Genomic DNA, 20,380 nt, shown 5'->3' on the forward strand with positions numbered 1-20,380 from the left:
CAGAAGACAAATGTTCATTATCAGTTGTTTCAGTTGGGGCTGATGGCACAAAGAAAGCCTGCATCCTGTAACCTGGGGTATAATTAACCATATTTTCTGTGTTTCATATTCTAAATATAATCAAAACCAGACAGAAGACCCCAAAACATATAATAATTAGTATGTTAAAACACACTGTGGCTTTGTTTCAATACTCTTTTAAAAATACTTATTACACAGTAGCTACTTTGAGTACCAAGGACCTCTACTACTGTATGTGGCCAATGGAAAAGAGATTGGAGGGAGAAAGTAAAGGTAGGAACCAAGCCAGCCTGTGCACACAGGATCACAGATGGCCATTTAGCCTCCTGAGGAGAGGCAGTGTTTCTGAGATCGTTTAACTTGACTTCACGCTGCATGTCTCTCTGTCCTCCATCACGCAATCTGAGCTTCCCTGGGTTGACCACGCTCGCACTCTCACTGTGTGTTTGCGGTGTCATCCTGCAGCTCCCCAACTGGGCTGTCATCTCAGCCACAGCATCAGCACTGATGAATGAACACTGGCAATGTTAGAGAATACATACACAGATAATTAATCCACACGGCTGACATTTAAAATGATGAATCCAGGAAATTATGGCCAACAATTCATGCTAAACGTCTTTCAGGGTGATTACACACCTGCATCAGGAGAAGTGTTTTTCTTTTCCTTTCTTTTCTTTTTCTTTTTCCGTTTTATACTTTATTTACATTTGGGGAATATTTTGACATACATTTACTTAACTAATGCAGAATATGTAATGTAGTCTTTCTAAAACTGTAGTATTGTAATGTAGTAGTAAGTACAAAATGTAACTACTTCTTCTACGTTGAACAATTTTTAAAACTAAACCGTGTTAGAGGTTTGGTGAATTGAACAAATATACATACAGCTATAAACCTCAGAGAGATACTTACTAGAATACACTTTCTAAGCCAGAAATGGTGCAGTCCAGTGGTTTAAAAAAGTATTTAAAATAGTATAAAACAGCATGAAATATACTAGATTATACAATAACCTGAAAATGTGTTTATTAGTTGTACAAATAATTTAGGTTCCATTAACTACACTGTGATTATCATGTATACAAATATTCATTGACAGCAGCTGGCTGGACTTCAGCGAGTGTCAACATTTGGCAGGTTGCAAAAGGACAGAGATCCAGATGGTGTTAACACAGAGCTGGAATAAAAACAGCAGCAGAGGTACATTGGCCTGCAATTCTGGAAGAACAGTCTTAAAAACAGAGAAATCTGGAGTCCCCTATCGGATCAAAATGTCCTCTCGTAAAGAAGGTTTATCCTCTCCAAAGGAAAAACTCCCACGTGTCAGTTTGTTTGTTCACAAAGAAGCTGTCAGTTCCATGCAGCAGGTTGGGTTCTGCTGGGTCTGTCATCAAAGGACCTTGTTTTTGGTGTACTGACACAGGCAGACAGGCGCGGTGGTGCAGTGATTTCGACGCGTTCGCGGGTGGTGATGTGACAGCCCCGATAACTGCTGAGAGACCAGCAACTTCACATAGGCTGCACTATAGGTCATCAGGAGCTGGTAGGCTTTAGCCTGGAAAAAGCAAACAAAGACCAAAAAATGACAACATCGACACAGTTCTACCAATGCCGTTTTCTCTTCAGTGAACCACAAGGAAACACTTAAGTAGTTGCAGTACTTCAGAAAAGTATTCATATCCCTTTACCTTTTGCACATTTTACTGTTTATTATGAAATTGTGTCATTTATTCTTTTATTTGCTTCTTGGCTTTAATGCTGTAGTTTTTGTTCAAGCATGCAATGTTTGAATTTTGAGAAGGGTGAAAAAAATTTAAATATGAGCAACAGAATAAAATGAACCACGACACACAGAAAAACACAATGTAAAACAAACGCCTATAAGTAAAGTCACTCTAATGTCCTGCAGCATTGTCTCATCACTTACCTGAGCAGCTAATGAAGCATCAGGGACGAGGCTGTAGTTAGTGGTAACTTTGGCGTCGTCTCGCTGGCTGGCTGAAGTGTCGCAGTCTCTGTCCTCATTCCTCAGCAGAGGCCTCTGTTCGTCAGAGTCCGGCTCCACTTCTGAGCTGTCGACCTCGGGCTCTGCAGCCGTGACCTCGGTCACGAGGACGAGGTGGGACATTTTCCTCTTTAGTTTTTTCTAGTGAAAGTGAAACAATGACTGGATCCTATTTTCCCCACACTCCATGAATAAAAGCTACCAAATGATTTTAAGGAAGTACTAACAAGGAAGCACAAGAGAAATCAATAAAGCAGCAAGAGAACAAACAGAGCGACAGTTGTACCCGACTCACTCACCTGGGTCTCATTCTCCACGAAGCTTAACTCCTCTAAAGTTTCAGTCAGCGCCCTCAGACACTGGGACATGTCCCAATACACAAAGTGCAGCTGCAGACAGACAGAAAGATGAATGTGACAGTGTTATATGCCAAAGCAAAATTATTTCAGGTTTATGTGTCCGCCTGCTTTCAGACCACTAAATCACCACCCACATCTTATAATTTGGAGTTTTATCATAAGAACATTTTTATTGACCACATTAAGCTCTTTACTCCCACATAGCAGTGGTGATGCACAGTACAGCCCATATATGGTATTAATATTGCATCGACGCAGATTTGCTTTTTTTAGCAATATTTTTTTTTATAACTGATCTGCAAAGTTTCCTATTTACGGAAAATTCCCTTTGACATGCCATACTACTCTTTATTGCTGATTGTAAGTAAAGTAGTCCTACTGCATGTACTGAATGGCTGATAGATAGATACCAAGAAACGAAATGTGTTTGTCAATAAATTTATAGCAAACATCTTTAACATAAAGCACAAATTATCTGATCTATCACGCAGACATAAAAAAAGTCACGTTTAGCTTTAATACTTTCCTCTTTTTTCTGTATTTGGCTCTTGGCTATTTGCTTTGTCGGTGTTGTGTTGTTACGCCCGCTGATATGTTGTGACATCACATTTACTAATGACAATGGTAATGAGTTGGTCTGACAACACAGTGTTAAACTTGTCTGCCCTTTTCTCTTCGTCCGTGCAACTTGTGAAGATGATAAACATGTGACACATATTCATGTCCCTCATCCTCTGCATCTTTTACTGTGAATTGATATTGATTAACACATCTCATTACTTTGTTTCATATGTTCCCCCCATCATCTTGTTTTTTCTTATCTATATTGGTGCACCTGATGTGTTGTATTTTTTCCAACAGGGTTTCAGGGAGAGCAGTTAAACATGATAAAACTGATAAAAATGATTTTTTTAAAAAAGAAAATACACAACTGCAAGAATATCACACACTAATGATTGTGCTTTTATTAAGAAGTACCAGAACCTGCTGTTCAAAGAAGCTAATCGACTTTTGGTGTCTATAAACACTCATATTCTCAGAGTTATATCTGATTTTAGAACAACCTGCATGTTTCCGGTGCAGTTCTGCACCCAGTCGGCCACGGCCACCAGAAGCTTGTGTTTCACCATCCTCTCATTCACCTGGATTAACCGAATGTCTAAGTTCATGTTGATCTGCCAAAGAAACACACACAGAAACAAGTTTGACGCTCAATTATCACACATCATATTCATTGTATTACCACTAAAATCTATGTGGGAGATTTGAGGAACCTTGAATTTTGAAAAGTATTCTTCTGGCTAAGTTTCAAATCGCTAACTTATACTTGTTGTTACATCTTTTGTCGTAATGGCATTATTAATATGAAGCTGCCAAAATTCTGATGCAGTTAACCTCCTTTTTCCTGTTGTGGAGGACAAAGATGATGGCTGTGGTGAGGAAGATGGAGACCAGGCTGACGGACACACAGATGACCCAGTAGTCAGTCACACTGATGTAGAGGTGGAGGGTGGAGAAGATGGCACACCACACCACCACATACAGCACCTGGGGGAAGGGGAGGAGAGGCTGTATCCAATGCATTCATATTTTTGAGTGACAACTGGTAACAAGTGATAAAAAAACACAACGCCAAGAGTTTTTGTCCAATTCAGTGAGAAAGGAAAGTTTAGATTAATGTGACGTGGAATTATTTCAGTCCAGTTCGTTGGGATTGTAAATTAAACAATTCAATGTGTTAGTTTGTAAGCTTTTACATTTGTTTAAACATTTTTTGTTATGAACCAGAGGCAGCACGGTTGTGGAGCGGTTAGTGCTGCCACTGGATTCCTTACAACTTTCCTTACTTTCGGAATGTGTGACAGCTTATTAACTATTTACTGCGTAGCCATGTTCCGTCTTGAGGAGTGCTCCTGTACTTTTACACATTACCATCAGCTCACTCCTAAATCAAGCTGTGCAAACAGTGTCATGGTAGCTAAACTAAATAGAGGAAACAGAAAGTCGGTGTAACAAAGGGGGAGGAAGGAGTTAGACAGATGCTGCCTGACACAAAGTTCTAATTATGGAAACGGTAGTGAGGGGCTTAGCCAAACCTGGGAATAACAGGCCTGAATGGTTGGCCTCCACTGCCTCTTTTCTTTTGTTTAGCCTGTGTCCAGCAGCCTGATGGAAGTGTAATGCTAAATGAGTGGAGTGTCCAAACCAAAAGGTAACACGTGTTAAAGAGCGAGAGAGAAATAAAAGAAATACAGAGTGAGAGTTAAAACTGCAAAGGAGGAATGAGGAAATGCCACTGCTGTGTGAAGCGTTGATAGGTTTGAACCGAGACTGAGATATCATACCGGTGCCATCATGAAATGGAAGACAGCCGAATTAAAAACCATGAATCTTTTAACTGAGGAAACAGCCAGAGCTGTCTTTAGTGGAGCTTCCAAGTCACTGACTGGAATCTAACATGATAAAAAACATAAAACAAAAGTTAAAGACAAAGCAACTATAAAAATATAAGTATATTTCAGAGCCACGTGATTATTTGTGTATTTTGACCTGGAAGCCCTTGCTCTCCAGTTTGGCACGACACAGAGTCAGATCGAACCGGGGGTTTATCATGGAACGGGTCGGAAGCGCCAGAACACACTGACCTAAAGGACAGAGAGAGACAGTCATCAAACACTAAAAATAGGACAAAGAATGTAAGCCTGATAGCAAGACATGTAGAAAGTGACGAAAAATAGATAGAGAATAAAAATACACCCTCAACATTTTCTGGGTTCATGTTGATTCACCTGCCTGATTTTTACGGAAGCTGAAGTTCTTGATGCTGAAAAAGTCTGGAGCTAAACCCTATATTTGTTGACGGACTGACAACACACCTATGCATTCATCAGTGTCAAACAGAACAAAGCCATAAGGCAAATCCCCACACAGGCGTTAGTCTAACAAGGTCTGCATTTGTGACTGGATCCCAGTAGACAAGAATGTAAACCTAATACTGAAGCTGATGCCCTAGGCCAAAGTCTGAAACATTGTTCTACCACATCTTTTGGCGCATTAAGACAGTTGCCCCCTCCCCCAGAGGCGGTGAGGAAGCACGCTGGCTTCACAGTTAAACCTTTTGGGCTTATTGAAGAATTGTTTTATGACGAAACGATGCCTGTTTTATAAGATGGGTAGTGTAGTTTTAATGCATTCATGTTTTAGATTGCTGTGCATGTTTTTCTGGTTAGATGTGGTAGGACAGCGGGGCTTGTCTCCGACATTGGCCTGGGGCAATTCCTGCCCCTTCTATTCACTACACAATAGGCTTAAACGCTTGTCTACTGTGAGCCAATCACAAATCCTCACCTTGTCAGACTAACTACTATGTAAGGATTTGCCTCATGGCTTTGTTCGGTTTGACTGTGATGAAGACAGAGGTGTGTCGAAATGTAAGTCCAGATTGTTTGCTTCAGTAAAACAGGCACATACATTCACCATCGAGAAAACACACACATACACACAATGGATTGGTAAATTGGCAAAATGTATAATACTAGTAAAATACACTGTGTGATCCTGCCTGACAGCGTGGATCAACACGATGTTTTTTAACTTCAATGCAACATAAGGGGGGGAAAAAAATTATTGTGAAGAGGTCATTCACCTCTTTACATGTTCGCTATTAAAAGCATGTGAACGCAACATGACTGCACGGTGATTATGTTTCTCTAATGCTGCAGAAGTGAAGGTACATTAGAGAGTTGGTCATGAGGTGATCCAGGGATGATCTGTTTGATCTGATGATCGTTTTACACAATACTGCATGTATTGGTGTTTAATCCTATTTCAGTTTTAAAAACAAAATCAGAATTTATTCAAGGTTAAAGTCAGAATGGCGTAATGAAGTCATTTTCAGGATCCCCAACTTCACTTCCCCCGTTAAAGGCTTTTATTTTCCAGCCACTTCCTGTTCCCGTCACATGCCGTGTTACGTTTTTACCAAGCTACGTGATTATCTCCTACTACTCTTATGCAGAACTCAGACGAGTATCCATCATGTGTTCAAGTTGCCTGTATCAAGGACCTCACTAAGTGAAAATCCACTGTAAGGTTTTTAACGTGTACCATTGTTGACCAAGACCTCATCAAGTATATAGGACTTCAACAAGTACATTATTGCACAGAGACTATTGCGGTAGGGCACTGAGTCACAAAAGGGATTTTTGGACTTTGCATATTATATCACTAATGGGATTTTGGAATTCTCTTCACTATCAGGGATTGGAGATTCACCACCAGGCCTGCCTCTGTGTTATGGATCCAGACTACTACATCCTTCCCAGTGGTCCCTCCTTCCACCATTTCCCTACCCTATCTTCAAGTTACTCAACCTTGCTGCATCTCAAGATGTATCTTCTCTACCAGGGCCACACTCCCCTCTTCCCCATAAGAACCTTGCTTCTCCTCTAGACTCCGCTCATCTTGCCACGGACTCTAGTAAGTTTTGTTTTCATGTTCAGACACCATATCCCACAAGTCACTGTCATCTTCGTGTCCTCTCTCATAGACTGGAGTTCAGCACCATCTAGCTAGTAGGAGGACTTACTACATCTCCATCCTGTTTTGCCAACTATTATATTTTATAATAAACCTTATTTAAATTGAGTAGTTGTGTCAAGTGCCTTACTAGGTCCAACCCTAAAACTAGTAGCTTACAGTCATATAATTAAATAAATGATTTACACTGAGCATGAAGAAGGGATCTCTTATCAAAACCAGTGAAGACACTTTCATTACCATTTGACCAGTTGGGTTGTGGTTGAGCTTTGTTTTGTCTGATCTGAACATCCACATCACTCTCGTCCATCACACAACAAAGTCCGTCTTTGTCCTCCATGTGTTCAGAGGTCACCACATTCTGAAGGAGAAAGGTGTACAGCATCTAAATATGACGTTTAAAATGGAACGCACACTGGTAAAAGGTAAACAACTATGTTTAATACTACGGGGTAGTTTAGAAATGGGCCTTAACAAGGGGATTTTATCATTTCTGGTTAAGAATTTCTGAAAACAAACAAGTTCAGCACACATGAGCTGTTAAAAAGAGAATCCAGTGTCTTTGTGTGAGTGAAGTCATGCATGATTTTGTAATAACACTGGACACGAGTCACGAAAGAAACAAATGTGTAAGAGGTATTGGTCTAATGTCGAGATGTACTAATGTGACCTTACGAGATTGGAGGAAATTAGTGAAAATTAATGAAGCCAATAAAGCAGAGGTGCCATCATCTACATATCTGTTAAATTTACCCACACTCCTACTTCCTCAGACCTTTTGCTTTGGAAATTTCAGTTTTTTCTGTTTACTCAGTATTTAACCCGACCACTTTACCTTTCTCTTTGAGAGAGAAAAGTAAAGTTCTGTTACCTGTTCCTGTTTTTTTGCAGATTCTCCCCATGAGTCATGTTACCTGCTTTGACTTATTTCCTGCTTATGACCTGCCCCTCCCTTCTTGATTTGTTTATCTGGACTGTGTGTAAGCCATCCTGTTCACCTTTTTTGTTCTTTAGAGTCACTTCACTGCACGTCAGTGCCTGTCAGCATCAGAAGCCTCTGTCCAGATGCACCTGTAATTGGCCATGGTGAGAAATTATTTTAATGCAGGTGGCATGACAACAATGAGTCCTACAGTAACTAGGAGCTCACACCTCAGGGTGTAGCTGCAGTTAGCAGGGTACATTTGACTGGTAAATTTACCATACTAGGCTGCGCAAACATGTGTGGTCAGATATTGTAGCACATAATGTGTGAGGTCAAATGAAATAGTTAAAAAGAGTAGTGAATAAATAATTTTAACCAGATAATAACTATAAGAATAAACACATTTGGATCTAAATGCTCTTAAATCAGTTAAAGTTTAAAACATTTGCTCAAGCTAATAAATACATGAGGAACTGGTTATAAGCTAAAAACTTTCATCTAAATGTTGAAAATAACCACTGAAATTGGTCAGTAGGTCACCAACAGTTGAAATAGCTCGCAGTTATTCAAAATTACAAAGAAATACTAAAGTACTAAACTGTTAAAAGAGTTCACAAACATTTAATTAAGATTTAAATACAGCCATAAAGTAGTGAAATACCGGTCAAAGTTAAAAAATACTGTAGCAGTTATGGAGGCAGTTAACTATCTCTGGTGGTGTGAACCTCCATCTGCTACCCAAATTGTTAAAGCCAGATGAAGGTCAACATTCAAGCCTACTTTTAACTTTTGCTCAGTCATTATTGTCACAATAATATAGCTCATAGGATTAAACTGCTACACAAACACTAAAACACCACATCAATCACATTAAAGTATATTTTAAAAAGATGTGTGTATAAAAGGATGAAACATTTGGGAAACCACTGGCCTAAAGCAGGTCAGGTCATTGATTTGGACCCTCATAAACTGTCCAGGCTTTAGTTTTTAAAAACGCCTTTCTTGTTTTAACAGGATGATGTCTTGTTTTCTTGAGGGACGAAGTGCGGATCATAAAAACGGAGTGTTGTCTTTGAATCACATACTTTAAGTAGTCTCTACATGCCAAAACAATATGGGGAAACTACTGCACTACAATATATGTAAATACTTTTTATATCTCAAATTGTGTAGTTCAAGCACCATTGCAGACACTAAGTGGGAGAGTGCATATCCACTTTTAATGGTGCTAATATGTAATAATTAATATCCAGTTTGTAACTGATTCCTAATAACATTCCAGTGGCAGAGCTCTGGAGGTACATCAGACAAAACAAACAAAAAACTGGGAGCCACTGTCCTAACAGGTAGGTTTGACATGTCACACTTGAAGAAGCAGATCGTCCAGACTGGTGTATTCACTCTCTAAAAAGCCCCAGAGACATGCCAGACTTTATCTCCATTAGACAGCTTTTACAGTTATTTACAGTTTAACTAAAATAGGTGAAGAAAAATAAGAAGTCTTGAACCTGCAGGAAACCAGATCACTTCTGCTTTCAGGGCTTATGGCCTTTGCTACAACAATGACATGATGGCTTTATCTACTCATAGAGGCAGAACATAAGGAGGCTATTACCCTCATTTTGTATAGAGTCAATTTGGAGCAGTAGCCTTGTAGTGAAGTGAATTTACATTTTTATGAGCCTTTAAGATTGCTGATATGTGTGCAGCTTATACAGCGAAATGTCTGAAGTGTAATACTTTATTGTGGCAGTGTTGTATTTTTTTGAGAATATGAAGTGTTACAGCACACTTCCTCTAAGCCCCATTTTAGCCATCAAGTGTGAAAACTCAACACTTCTGTCATCATGTAGGTTTGTTCCTGCAGTCCAGCCTCTTTCACAGATCTCTTTATGCACAAGCCTATCTTTGCTAACCTTTCATTTTTAGTTCTTTGCCTATAAGTAAAGTCAAACCTACTCTAAGAACTCTAATCAGTTCCAGTTTCTTTACACTGCACCTGGTTATATGACATTTTTGAAAAGTGTGCATAAAAATATTCGCAAGTCTGTATCTGTGAAAAATCGATTTGGTTCTTGAGAGGGGAAACAGCAGCTGTCATGGGCTTATCAGTAAAAACTCATCTCACAGCCACAGTTCCATGCAGCTGAACTCTCTCAGCTTGCATATCATTTTGAACATGGTTGCCTGACTTAACTAAAGTCATTATCAAAAAGGCTAAATCGTACTGTAATTTATTTATTTTTTGACTACCTACTCTTATCCTTATTTTTGTTAATAAATCAATGTGTGTTCTGGTAAGTACATTTCTGGAAAATTGTGTAAAAATCCCCAAGGTAACGCAATAAGTCCACTATTACAGAACCCCCGAAGAAACCAGAAATAATTCACAGTTGTGAAGCTGAATTTAGAGGAGTAAGAAAGAATCAAAACAATCACCAAACAATTACCAAAATAGTTGCGTCTAGTTCTCAATGGATAAAAGTCTATGTAAAATGGAATTCTTTATATCATATATTTATTTGTGTATAAATGTTGAATCACATGCCCTGTATGCTCCTTCTCAGTAACTCTGCAGTGAAGCCATGAGACCCAATGTGACCTAGAAACTCCAAATACAACATGCTAAAAGACATCGTACCTGCATTTCAGCTAAGATGTGATGATTGTATTTGTTCCTCGGTAGATTTCCAAGCCTTCCTTTCCAGGAACATATGTTCTCAGTAATTACCTTAAAAGCAAAGTCTTGCAGCATATAGAGACTATGGTGTGTTTTACTTTCACACTCTGATGAGTTTAGTTCCTACTTTTCGCTCTCTCTCTCTCTCTTTCTCTCTCACTCTGTCTCTCGCTCTGTGTGTGTGTCTCTCCCTCTCTCTCTCTGACAGCGTGACTCAGATCAGCCCTGCCTCATGACTACAGGAATGCAGTTTGTGGTTCCCACCTTAGCACAGTGGCTGTGTTTCCAAACACAGGCTCAAGAAACGAAATTAACACATATTTTGAGGTGGTGTTGTCATTCTGATTCTTAGAAGCTACAATAAAGTCTTTCTTATAATTACAACATGCAGATAAGTTCTGTATCACATGAGAAGATGGTATTTTATTGCTATCTATTTATTTGCCCTCAAGGTACTGCTTTACTGGAAATGATAACTCTTAAAGTCATAAAGTTCAAGGACAGCTGGAACTGAGAAATAAATACCAAGAACAATGTCTACATAAATGATCCCCCAGGGGAAATTCAGGGGTACGGTAATAAAACACAAACAAAGGCAAAGGTGACAACATTCTGCATTCTGAAGCTAAGAGAAACAAAAGGTATATAGGCTAGAATATGTGCCAATAAAGACAGTACAGTGACACCATAATAACACTAAAAGTGATTTATTGTACATAATTGCAGCACATTTTAAACTCTATCTTAATAAAGGGCCCATTTCAGTCGCTGAAAAACAAATTGCACACAACACAGAGCTGCTTATTAAAATAGTTTTTAGATAATTTATTGGCATTTGCTGTAATAGTGGTATGTAATAAAAGTCTCTGGTCGGATTTAAATTGGGATGCAGCAGTTTTACCCCAGTTCACAAGTTCACAACCAGAGCTTATTAAAATTCTGACAAGCATTCACATAAAGGTGATGAGTTGTTGCACCTTTGTTTCTTTCAAGAATAAATATATGTTTCATTAGTTTAGTTTGCACTTCACTATGTGTTACCATATTGTGTACATGTTTTTAATTTTTTTTATGTTGCTGTTATTATACCAATAAAGTGACTTGCAGCACCGAATAACTGAACCATGATACTGAAATCCTATGCATTTGACACTGTGCTTAATCTGGGTCTAGTGTTGTTTTATGAAAAGTCTGACCCCATGCGGACAAAGTCAGTAAATGTTTTAGTCAGTATTGTAATTTTAAAAACATCAGCATAAAATGCAGAATACATTTATGTAAGAAATTGCAAACATTAATTGAAGTAATAATAATCAAAATTGCATTTATCTACTGACAACATATTCATGGCTTTAAGTGTAAACAATTGATTCCTGGAAGTTTATGTTTAAACATCATTTAGCTGCTAACGTCATTTAGTTATTTAAAACACTAATATAACAGAGAAAAAATGGCATAATGGCAGTAATTAAATACTTAAAACCTCACGTAATCAAATGAAATACGATTGTTAAACTCTCGTCTTTTTTTGTCAAAAAATCTGTGCTTGCTCAGAATAGATGTGTATCATAAAGTGTGTGTGTTTGTGAGTGTGGGGGGGCAATCAAATAGTAAAAAACAAATTAATTGGTTAAATGAAAAAGCATTTTTACAAACTGTATTGAAAACGCACGGTTCAATGGTTGTGAGTTGATTATAATTTATTTTGTCCGCTTTTATTTTGGTGCGCGATGGTGGTCATGTGACCTCCCACCTCGGTCACCTGACTTTACCCACAAAGTGTTTCCAACGTTAGAAGCTGAGAAGGACGTTTCCGTGTCTAGCTTTCTGCTTGGTTTTATTTGTACTTCATTATTTCGACATCCGCTAGCACTTGTATGTGAATTTTCGGCTGCGTTAAAACAGGAGGTTTTTGGGACGTGGATCAAACATGGACGAAAGAAACCGGCTCGCTGCATTGTGGCTTTTGGTCTGCGCCGTGTTGCCTTCCTGCGTTGGTATCAGCAGCCCCAAAGAGGTACAGTGAACTGTCGTTACCTGCAAAGATCCCTTTTTATACCTCAATATGAAGAAGAAGTTTATAGTGTTTGAGAAGTTGTGATTCTTACTAAAACTTTCCTTAAAGTGTCAAGCTCCACTTGTACATCACCCCAGGACGAAAACAGAGAATAACACAGTGAAGATGGGTGAAAGTTAAAACACATTTTCAATGAAGGGGCTTCTGGGCTTTTGCTGCTCTATGTTAATAGGTTTTGTTTACATGATTGTGGAACTGGAAATATGGTCGTCAGTTGACACCTTGATGCATCTGGCAGATATGAATCTTTCCCAGGCTTGTTTTAAAAACTGATAATGTAACTTTCCCTTAGTCAGCCTTTCTGTCCATCCACACTTTTCTCTTTTCTTTTGCTGACCAGATTGACCCTCTGGTGTACGAGGAGCAGCTGCTGTGGGTGAGTGGAGCCCAGGGGTATGTGAACACCTACAGGGTCCCGCTGCTCACCTTCACCCCAGAGGGAAGCCTCCTGGCTTTTGCTGAGGCCAGGAAATCATCAGCAAGCGATGTGGGAGCGAAGTTTATTGCAATGAGGAGATCCACCGATAAAGGCAGGACAATCATGAAAAGAATAACATACACACATTATAGCACAGGACAAAAAACATCAACAGTCAGTCACAGCTTAAAGTATTTTCTTTCTATTTTCATTTTCCTAATATGCTAAGACCTATATGTAAAGTTGTTTCTAATAAAATACATCAGTAAACATCATGACAAACAAATTGACCAAACACGAGATATTTCAGAATTTACAACCAATTTTCCTCACACTTCCAATGTAAGGAAACGTTGTGTAAGATTATTATAATTATTTTAAAGAATGATAATTCAAGCTCAACACTCAGTAACGTGCCTAAAACCTAAACATGTCATCTGTGGACTGTTCTGAATGATGGCAGAGCAGTTGTACAGACCCCACAATTTCAGTATAATCATAATTAGGGTAGCAATTATTTGAGGCCTACTTTTCAACGCTATTGGGTATATGATACTCTACTTTCAGTACTAATTTAAAGACAAAGTAAAGTAGAATTTAAATCATAAAATGTCTGATCTAAAAATGAATGTGTTCATAACTCGGATCCCAGCTTTTGGTAATTGAGAGTTCTCTGTGTATACTCTCGCTCTTCTGTGTTACAAACTAATTCTAATATTACAAACTATGGCTATGTATCGAACACACACACACAAAAAAAAACTGCCTGATGATGATAATAATAATAATAATAAAAAAAAAGGGAATGTTTAATAAAAAACAATAAAAAACAAATTTAAAACAAAGTACTGTCTAATTAGATAAAAGTCTAGAGTCACGTTTTTGCACTTAATGTAAAAGGTAGTCACAGGTTTCATCCCTCCAGGAGCCACATGGTCCCCAACCTCTTTCATTGTGGATGATGGAACAAACCCAGATGGCCTGAACCTGGGATCAGTTGTGGTGGATGAGGAAGTGGGCTCTGTGATTCTGATCTACAGTGTCTGCTTCCACCTCTACCTCTGCCAACCATCCAGCACCATGATGGTGGAGAGCCTGGATGACGGCCGCAGCTGGACCTCACCCAGAAACCTCTCGGTCCAGCTCGGAGTCAAGAACTTCGCTCCGGGGCCGGGCTTCGGCATTCAGGTGAGAGAGCTATTGCCGAGCAGTTTTCTTGTTGTAAAAAGTGAGCTAAATTTTAAGCTAAATCATTTGCAAGCTCCGTTAATGTCACATTGATTTTACTGACTATAAACTACTGGCAGGTCACATGTTAGTAGTGATTGCAGGTGTTAAAGTGAGACTTTAAAGACAGAAATTAAGGTAATTGTCATCTGTATTCCACTGTAAAAGTATTGAAGCACTTTGGTGTAGACATAAAATTGTGTTTGTTAACTAGAAGTCAAACTCAAATGTTTTTGACATTCATGAAATGAGTTAGTGTATTTCTTTACTTTACATGAACTAGCTGGGGTATAGTTTCAAGATGACCACACAGAACAGATTAAAGTACATTGTCTATACAAAATGTTGTGAACACATAATGGGCTATCAGTTAGAAAAGAAAGTGAATGGATTAAAAAGGACTCTGAAGTAGCATAATTACAATAACTAACACAACTACTAAGATGAGTTTATTGGTTTTTAATGCTGTTTTTTTCACAAGTAATAAAGACCTGAGAGAGAGTTTAGGTTGTTATAGGAAAATATTCTGAACCCATTTCCTAGGAACCTGTGGTTCATATCTCAGACTAAAAAAGGAACAGTCACAAGATGAATCTAAACAGGGATGTGAAATTATCACATTGTCAAATGTAGAAAACATTTATTTCATAGTTTAGAGTGGTGATTAAATGAAATCTATATATTTATCTATCTATCTGGTTTTTACCAGAGGTGGAAAGTAACTTAGTACATTTACACATGTACTGCACTTAAGTAGTTTTGAGGATATACTTTAGTATTTCCATTTTGTGCTACTTTGTACTGTTACTTTACCACATTTCACAGGGACACATTATACTTTTCATCAGACAGATATAGTTGCACTGCTAAATAAGGTCTCTGCATTCCCATAGAGATGTAGATTAGACCTTGAATCTGGTAGAAGTTATTTCACTAGGACTATGTAGTAATAACAATGTAGAAACATCTTTGTTGCCTATGGGTGCAGACCATGGCCTGTATCATATTGCATAATTTAGTAATTAAAAGATGTTCTGTTGCTTAATGTATCTGGGGGAAAACATCATCATCAAAAAAAGCTAAAATTCTGTATCTTAAATCAAAATGTATTTGGTGCACAGCAAAAAATAAATTAAATGGCCTTGCTGTTCCAATACTTTTGGAGGTGCCATGAAATCGTTTCCTACTTTGGGATTTTAGATCGTTATTCATACAAACCTTTGTACAGTTTCTGTTTATTGTGTACTGAATCCACTTCGCGCTTCTGTCTATTTTACTACAGAAGCGCCTCGACCCAGCTAAGGGGAGGTTGGTGGTGTGTGGACATGGAACATTAGAGGGAGATGGCGTTTTTTGCATCCTGAGTGACGACCACGGACATAACTGGTACAACGGCGCAGCACTGAAAAGCATCCCCTACAACCAACATAAGAGACCGCAGGACTTCAACCCTGACGAGTGCCAGGTACAGCTTGGTTCAGCTATTCATGAAAACAGTTCATAGCCCTGGAAGCCCACTGTAGTAACATTGTGCTATATGTGTCATTTTACTGTGTTATCACATCAGAACTCCAAAGGTGGCTGAAAGAAATACTGCAGAGCCAGGAGAAAAGATGTAGCTTCACAAAGACTAACAACCAAAAGTGGTCCAAGGTCTTATGACAAAGTCTGACGACAGCAACAAAGTACCATTATGTTTTCACCAAATTCTAAAGAGTTACAGTAGTAATGTCTCATACAATGACATGTGCACTCAGTGCTAAAAGAAAAAGGCAACACTCCAGTGAGTGAAAACGCATCATTGTCTTTGATATTTCAACAGTAACTACATTATTTTCAGATAGATGCTCACAAAAATTTCATCTCATTAAAGCCTATTAAAATATTTCCATTTTAACGGTGAATCAAATTTGTTATGTAAAACTGTGAGACTGATGATCCAAAGACACATCTTTTTAGTATTTTATTCTTTTGAATTTACTATATGGGCAGCACAGTGGGGGGGGGGGCTGCCATCTCTCAGCTAGAATATTGTGGGCTTGTGTCCCCTGCCAACCAGGGCCTTTCTGTGTGGAGTTTGCACGTTCTGTGTATCTTTTCAAAAATGTCTTTTTTTTTTTTTTTTTTACGTAAGTCAAATTTCTTGTATACTTGGCCAATAAAGCAGATTCTAATTCTGAAGTTAGTATATCAGCATATTGTGCAGTACTTCTGCATCCGTCTTAATCATATTTGACAATGATGAACCATGTCCCTCCCTTTGCTCCTCTGCAGCCGGTAGAGATGACGGATGGCAGCATTGTCATCAATGTGAGGAACCAGAACAACTACCACTGTCGCTGTCGTGTGGTGGTGCGCAGCGTAGATGGGGGAAAGACCCTGCCCATAGATGATCTGTTCTTCGACTACACACTAGTGGATCCTGTAGTAGCAGCTGGAGCTCTGCAAAAAGATGGAGTGCTGTACTTCACCAACCCTTCCAATGAGCAACACAGTAAGATCTGCCAAGAGATAAAATCTCTTCTTCCTGGATGTAAATAATGATCAATTGTGAAACTGTAAATATAGAAGTATTATTCTGTAAAAATACGACTACATCATCAAGAACTAGCAAATGTTGCATGATGACTACTTGAAGGGCGACACCAAAATTCAACTTGCTCTCTATGCCTTTAATTTAGGGTGTAAATATACTTTAAAACTTCCCTGTGACTTCCCTGTATTAAAATATTTATCCAATTCTAGCAAAACAACTCCTCCAGATGACATCACACAGAGGAGTTTTTTATCATTAGGAGTTCAGATGATGTCAGCTAGGGAACTCTGGAAAAGCAGGTTGACCATGATTACTAACTCCATAGTATGAGCAACAAGATAACATAATCTGAACTGAAAGTTCCTCCAAGTGATGTCATCTGGAAGCATTTTTTAATTAAAAGTAGAGAAATATTTAAATATAGGGAAGTAAATAGGAAGTTTAATGGCATTTTTGTATATGTACTAGCCAAACTAGAACCATAAGTTTAAAATCAATGAAGGCATCCTTTAAGGAATGTGTTATTTTAATACAAATTATATTATTAGAATATAGTTGCTGATAATACACGAAAACCACATAGACAACATTTAAATAGATTGTTGTTTTAATATGCCATTACATCATATGTGGGGGTGGCAGTGGCTCAGTTGGTATAGGGGCCACCTACCAACCATAGGCTTGGAGGTTCATGCCCCCAATCCCGGTAAAAATTGCGTAGGATTGCTTCAGGAAGGGCATCCGGCGTAAAAAAAAATGCGCCAAATCAACATACGGACAAATGATCTGCTGTGGCAACCCTGAACTCTCAGGATAACCCTAAAGGACAAAAAAAATAAAAAATAAAATGCCATTAGATCATAATTTGTGACTTGGTGTACTGGTGCGATTTGTCTCCCCCTATCATTGCTGACTGTACTTCACTTTTAGATAGATTTTTAGGCAGCTGTTGTAAATACCAGTCACAGTTTGATGCCTCTTTATGTGCATTTGGTTACAAGCTGATGCTGTTATTGAACCAGCATCAGAAGCCAAAGAATGATGTCGACTTACATGGTCGACTAATATTACTAATTTTTAAACAGTTATGACTCTGTAGAGTTTAATGTACTGTCACATTGAAGAGGACCACTTACCGCAGCACAACTGTGATGCTATGATCTAATCCTAGGTTCCTCTAGCAGTTTTGTCAGATGTAATCTGCGTGCTAACCACAAACAAAACAGGGGCGTTACAACAAACTATCTTGAAGCAAATATACTTGCTCGGACAGTTTTGTTTTTGCCAAAGTTTGCACAATCATCCCATACAACTCAAAACAGCAAAACACCAATGAATTTTGAACCCAAAAAAACAAAAACTTTACCAACACAACCACATGAAGCAAGCTCGAAAACACAAAGCACAGCAGGTCAGCTGAAGTGTTATTATTTACTGCTCCAACAACAAGAACATCAGCATAGCATTTGTCTTGTGTCTTCTAATCTCTTTTAGCTCTCGCCAACAAGAACAAAATTGGTTCCAATAATTACTCTCGAGGGTTCTCTAACTCTCTTTTTACCCAAACCTCCCATTGCCTTCTTTGGTCACTTTGTTGCCTCCACGATACGTATTCATACTAAAAATACAGAGCTAACTTCAGCTATCCAAAGTCCATGGGTGACTCCTTGTTGTTCTGTGTGAAGGCGGTCATTAAGCATAATGTAGTTCTCTGGAACAGCCCCAAATGTTGCATAATAAAGGAACCAGGTGATCCACACTAGCACTGGCAAAGCAGAGATTTCATTTGCCCTACTACAAGTCATTACAAGAGCTTACATGAAATGAAAACATAGTTTCAGCTCTAATGTACAAGAATACTAACTTCTTGCATTATCCATCCTCAGGAGTTAACCTAACCTTGCGGTGGTCGCTGACCAATGGCCAGTCTTGGGAGAATAAAGTGGTCCAGATATGGCCAGGGCCAAGTGGCTACTCCTGCATGACATCATTGGACAGTAGTTTTCCAGAGGATCGCAAGTACATCTTTGTCATTTATGAGAAGGGTCACAATGACTATGACGAGAGCGTCTCATTCACCAAGATCCATCTGTTTGGTGGCAGGTAGAGCACATGAGTGGGAGGTAAGGTCACAAATGTCACCAGTCAATGCATTGGGAATACCTCTATTCTGTTGTGTTGATTACATGTTGTGTTTGCTTCCCAGATTTAAACACTGAAGGGAACAGGGAACAGAAATACTTTCTCAGGAAGAAAATACAAAACTTTGAAATGCCACTTTATAATATTAAAAATGGGGAAGCAGGAGGATCTGCATCCTGACAGAGTTCGGCTCACGATGCAGCTATGCGAAAGCACATTTTATCTTTGACAGTTGATTGAATCCTAAGTCTCATATCCATGATTTCAAGTGTGTGTTATGCTAACGATTAGTACAGACACAATTTTTTTTTTCCATGACAACAGAAAATGTGATCAAGCAAGGGATACCACTAGAGAAAAAAATGTAATGCAATATTTTAGACAAGTAAGCTAGTCTCCAAGCAAGCAAACCCATAGTCATTAAAATATTAAGCTAGTTACTGTTAACAGTACTAGCAGTAACAAGTTGACATCGAGACTTAATTTTATACATGTCAGCACACAAAGGGTTCATATCGATCTTCTATACAGAGCTAGACTAAAGACTGTTTGATCGTTGGCGTCTCAGAAAATAAACAGCTGTGTTGAAAACCTCTACTTTAGAAACTATGAAATTTCATATGATTCTGTGCTTGTATAGGATTATTTTTGCCTTTCTCAAGAGTGCCATAAATGTATAAATAATGTCAATAGCCTTTTATGTGATAGAATCCTCTTGAAAAATAAGATGCATGCGTGGATGTGAGAGTGACAGTGCATAATGTAAGTCTCCTCTGTTCTACTTGTACACAATGCATTCTGATTTATTTTTTTTCAATCAGTTTGAACTCTACTTGACTGAGCTGTGGTTGTTTTATTTTCAAACCAAGTGTCAATTCATGTCTTATAATATGAGCAATATACACACAAGGTTATATTGTTGGGCTTGTAATTACAATTAGGATTTTTTTTTAAAAATCTGTACCACCTGTATAATAAATAAAGGATTTATCACAATTGCATATCACTTTGTTTAAAGCTGACTAGTTGGAGCAGATTGGTAGTGTTATACAAGATTTCTCATTGTTGCCATTTAAAAGAGAATACCTATATTGGTTATACTATAAAAACAGTTTGATTTAAATAAAAAATGTATCTGAAATGTATTACTAATCCAGGTTTGTAATCAAAGTGTTACTTTTTTGTTAATCCAACGATCTGATTTATTGCATGTTTTTTGATGTAATTGTTCTTAGCGTTACCTTACACCTTAGATAACCTCTTAGGCAATGACTTGCATACTGTTTTCCGCAGTATTTCAAGTCCTCGCTCCATTTAAAAACATTTTACTTCACTGTGTTGTCCTCTGTTTTGGGGATTAAATGATGGATGGGCAAAGTTTGACATGGAAAGTTTCTCTGTGGTCACCTTAAAACTGGAGGAAGTGAGCATGTTGTGTCACAGTTTTT

The 20,380-nt window shown here is 38.4% G+C and overlaps 2 protein-coding genes across 2 annotated transcripts; one reads left to right on the forward strand and one right to left on the reverse strand.

The window, feature by feature from the left end:
• Positions 1–1,025: 1,025 nt before the first annotated feature.
• On the reverse strand, positions 1,026–10,740 carry tmem268 (transmembrane protein 268). Its single transcript, XM_067496790.1, has 10 exons — positions 10,494–10,740; positions 7,926–7,998; positions 7,168–7,288; positions 4,939–5,033; positions 4,734–4,841; positions 3,784–3,936; positions 3,453–3,563; positions 2,329–2,418; positions 1,952–2,170; positions 1,026–1,579 (listed from the first exon to the last, which is right to left on the reverse strand). The coding sequence occupies exons 3-10, from the start codon at positions 7,265–7,267 to the stop codon at positions 1,415–1,417; spliced, it is 1,041 nt and encodes a 346-aa protein (XP_067352891.1). The 5' UTR covers positions 7,268–7,288; positions 7,926–7,998; positions 10,494–10,740; the 3' UTR covers positions 1,026–1,414.
• A 1,551-nt stretch (positions 10,741–12,291) lies between these two features.
• neu1 (neuraminidase 1) lies at positions 12,292–19,933 on the forward strand. Its single transcript, XM_067496762.1, has 7 exons — positions 12,292–12,549; positions 12,950–13,139; positions 13,953–14,215; positions 15,537–15,719; positions 16,529–16,748; positions 18,677–18,913; positions 18,997–19,933. The coding sequence occupies exons 1-6, from the start codon at positions 12,463–12,465 to the stop codon at positions 18,895–18,897; spliced, it is 1,164 nt and encodes a 387-aa protein (XP_067352863.1). The 5' UTR covers positions 12,292–12,462; the 3' UTR covers positions 18,898–18,913; positions 18,997–19,933.
• Positions 19,934–20,380: the final 447 nt, after the last annotated feature.

The sequence above is a fragment of the Channa argus genome, chromosome 1, assembly GCF_033026475.1.
Source record: "Channa argus isolate prfri chromosome 1, Channa argus male v1.0, whole genome shotgun sequence".
In the NCBI taxonomy this organism is placed as follows: Eukaryota; Metazoa; Chordata; class Actinopteri; order Anabantiformes; family Channidae; genus Channa; species Channa argus.

Excerpts from the sequence above, each read along its gene's own strand:
- tmem268 (XM_067496790.1), bottom strand. The coding sequence starts at position 7,267 with ATGGAGGACAAAGACGGACTTTGTTGTGTGATGGACGAGAGTGATGTG. Across the intron at positions 5,034-7,167 it reads ACAACCCAACTGGTCAAATG|GTCAGTGTGTTCTGGCGCTT; the intron begins GTAATGAAAGTG and ends TCTGTCCTTTAG. Across the intron at positions 4,842-4,938 it reads TGGAGAGCAAGGGCTTCCAG|ATTCCAGTCAGTGACTTGGA; the intron begins GTCAAAATACAC and ends TTATCATGTTAG.
- neu1 (XM_067496762.1), top strand. The coding sequence starts at position 12,463 with ATGGACGAAAGAAACCGGCTCGCTGCATTGTGGCTTTTGGTCTGCGCC. Across the intron at positions 12,550-12,949 it reads GTATCAGCAGCCCCAAAGAG|ATTGACCCTCTGGTGTACGA; the intron begins GTACAGTGAACT and ends TTTGCTGACCAG. Across the intron at positions 16,749-18,676 it reads CCCTTCCAATGAGCAACACA|GAGTTAACCTAACCTTGCGG; the intron begins GTAAGATCTGCC and ends ATCCATCCTCAG.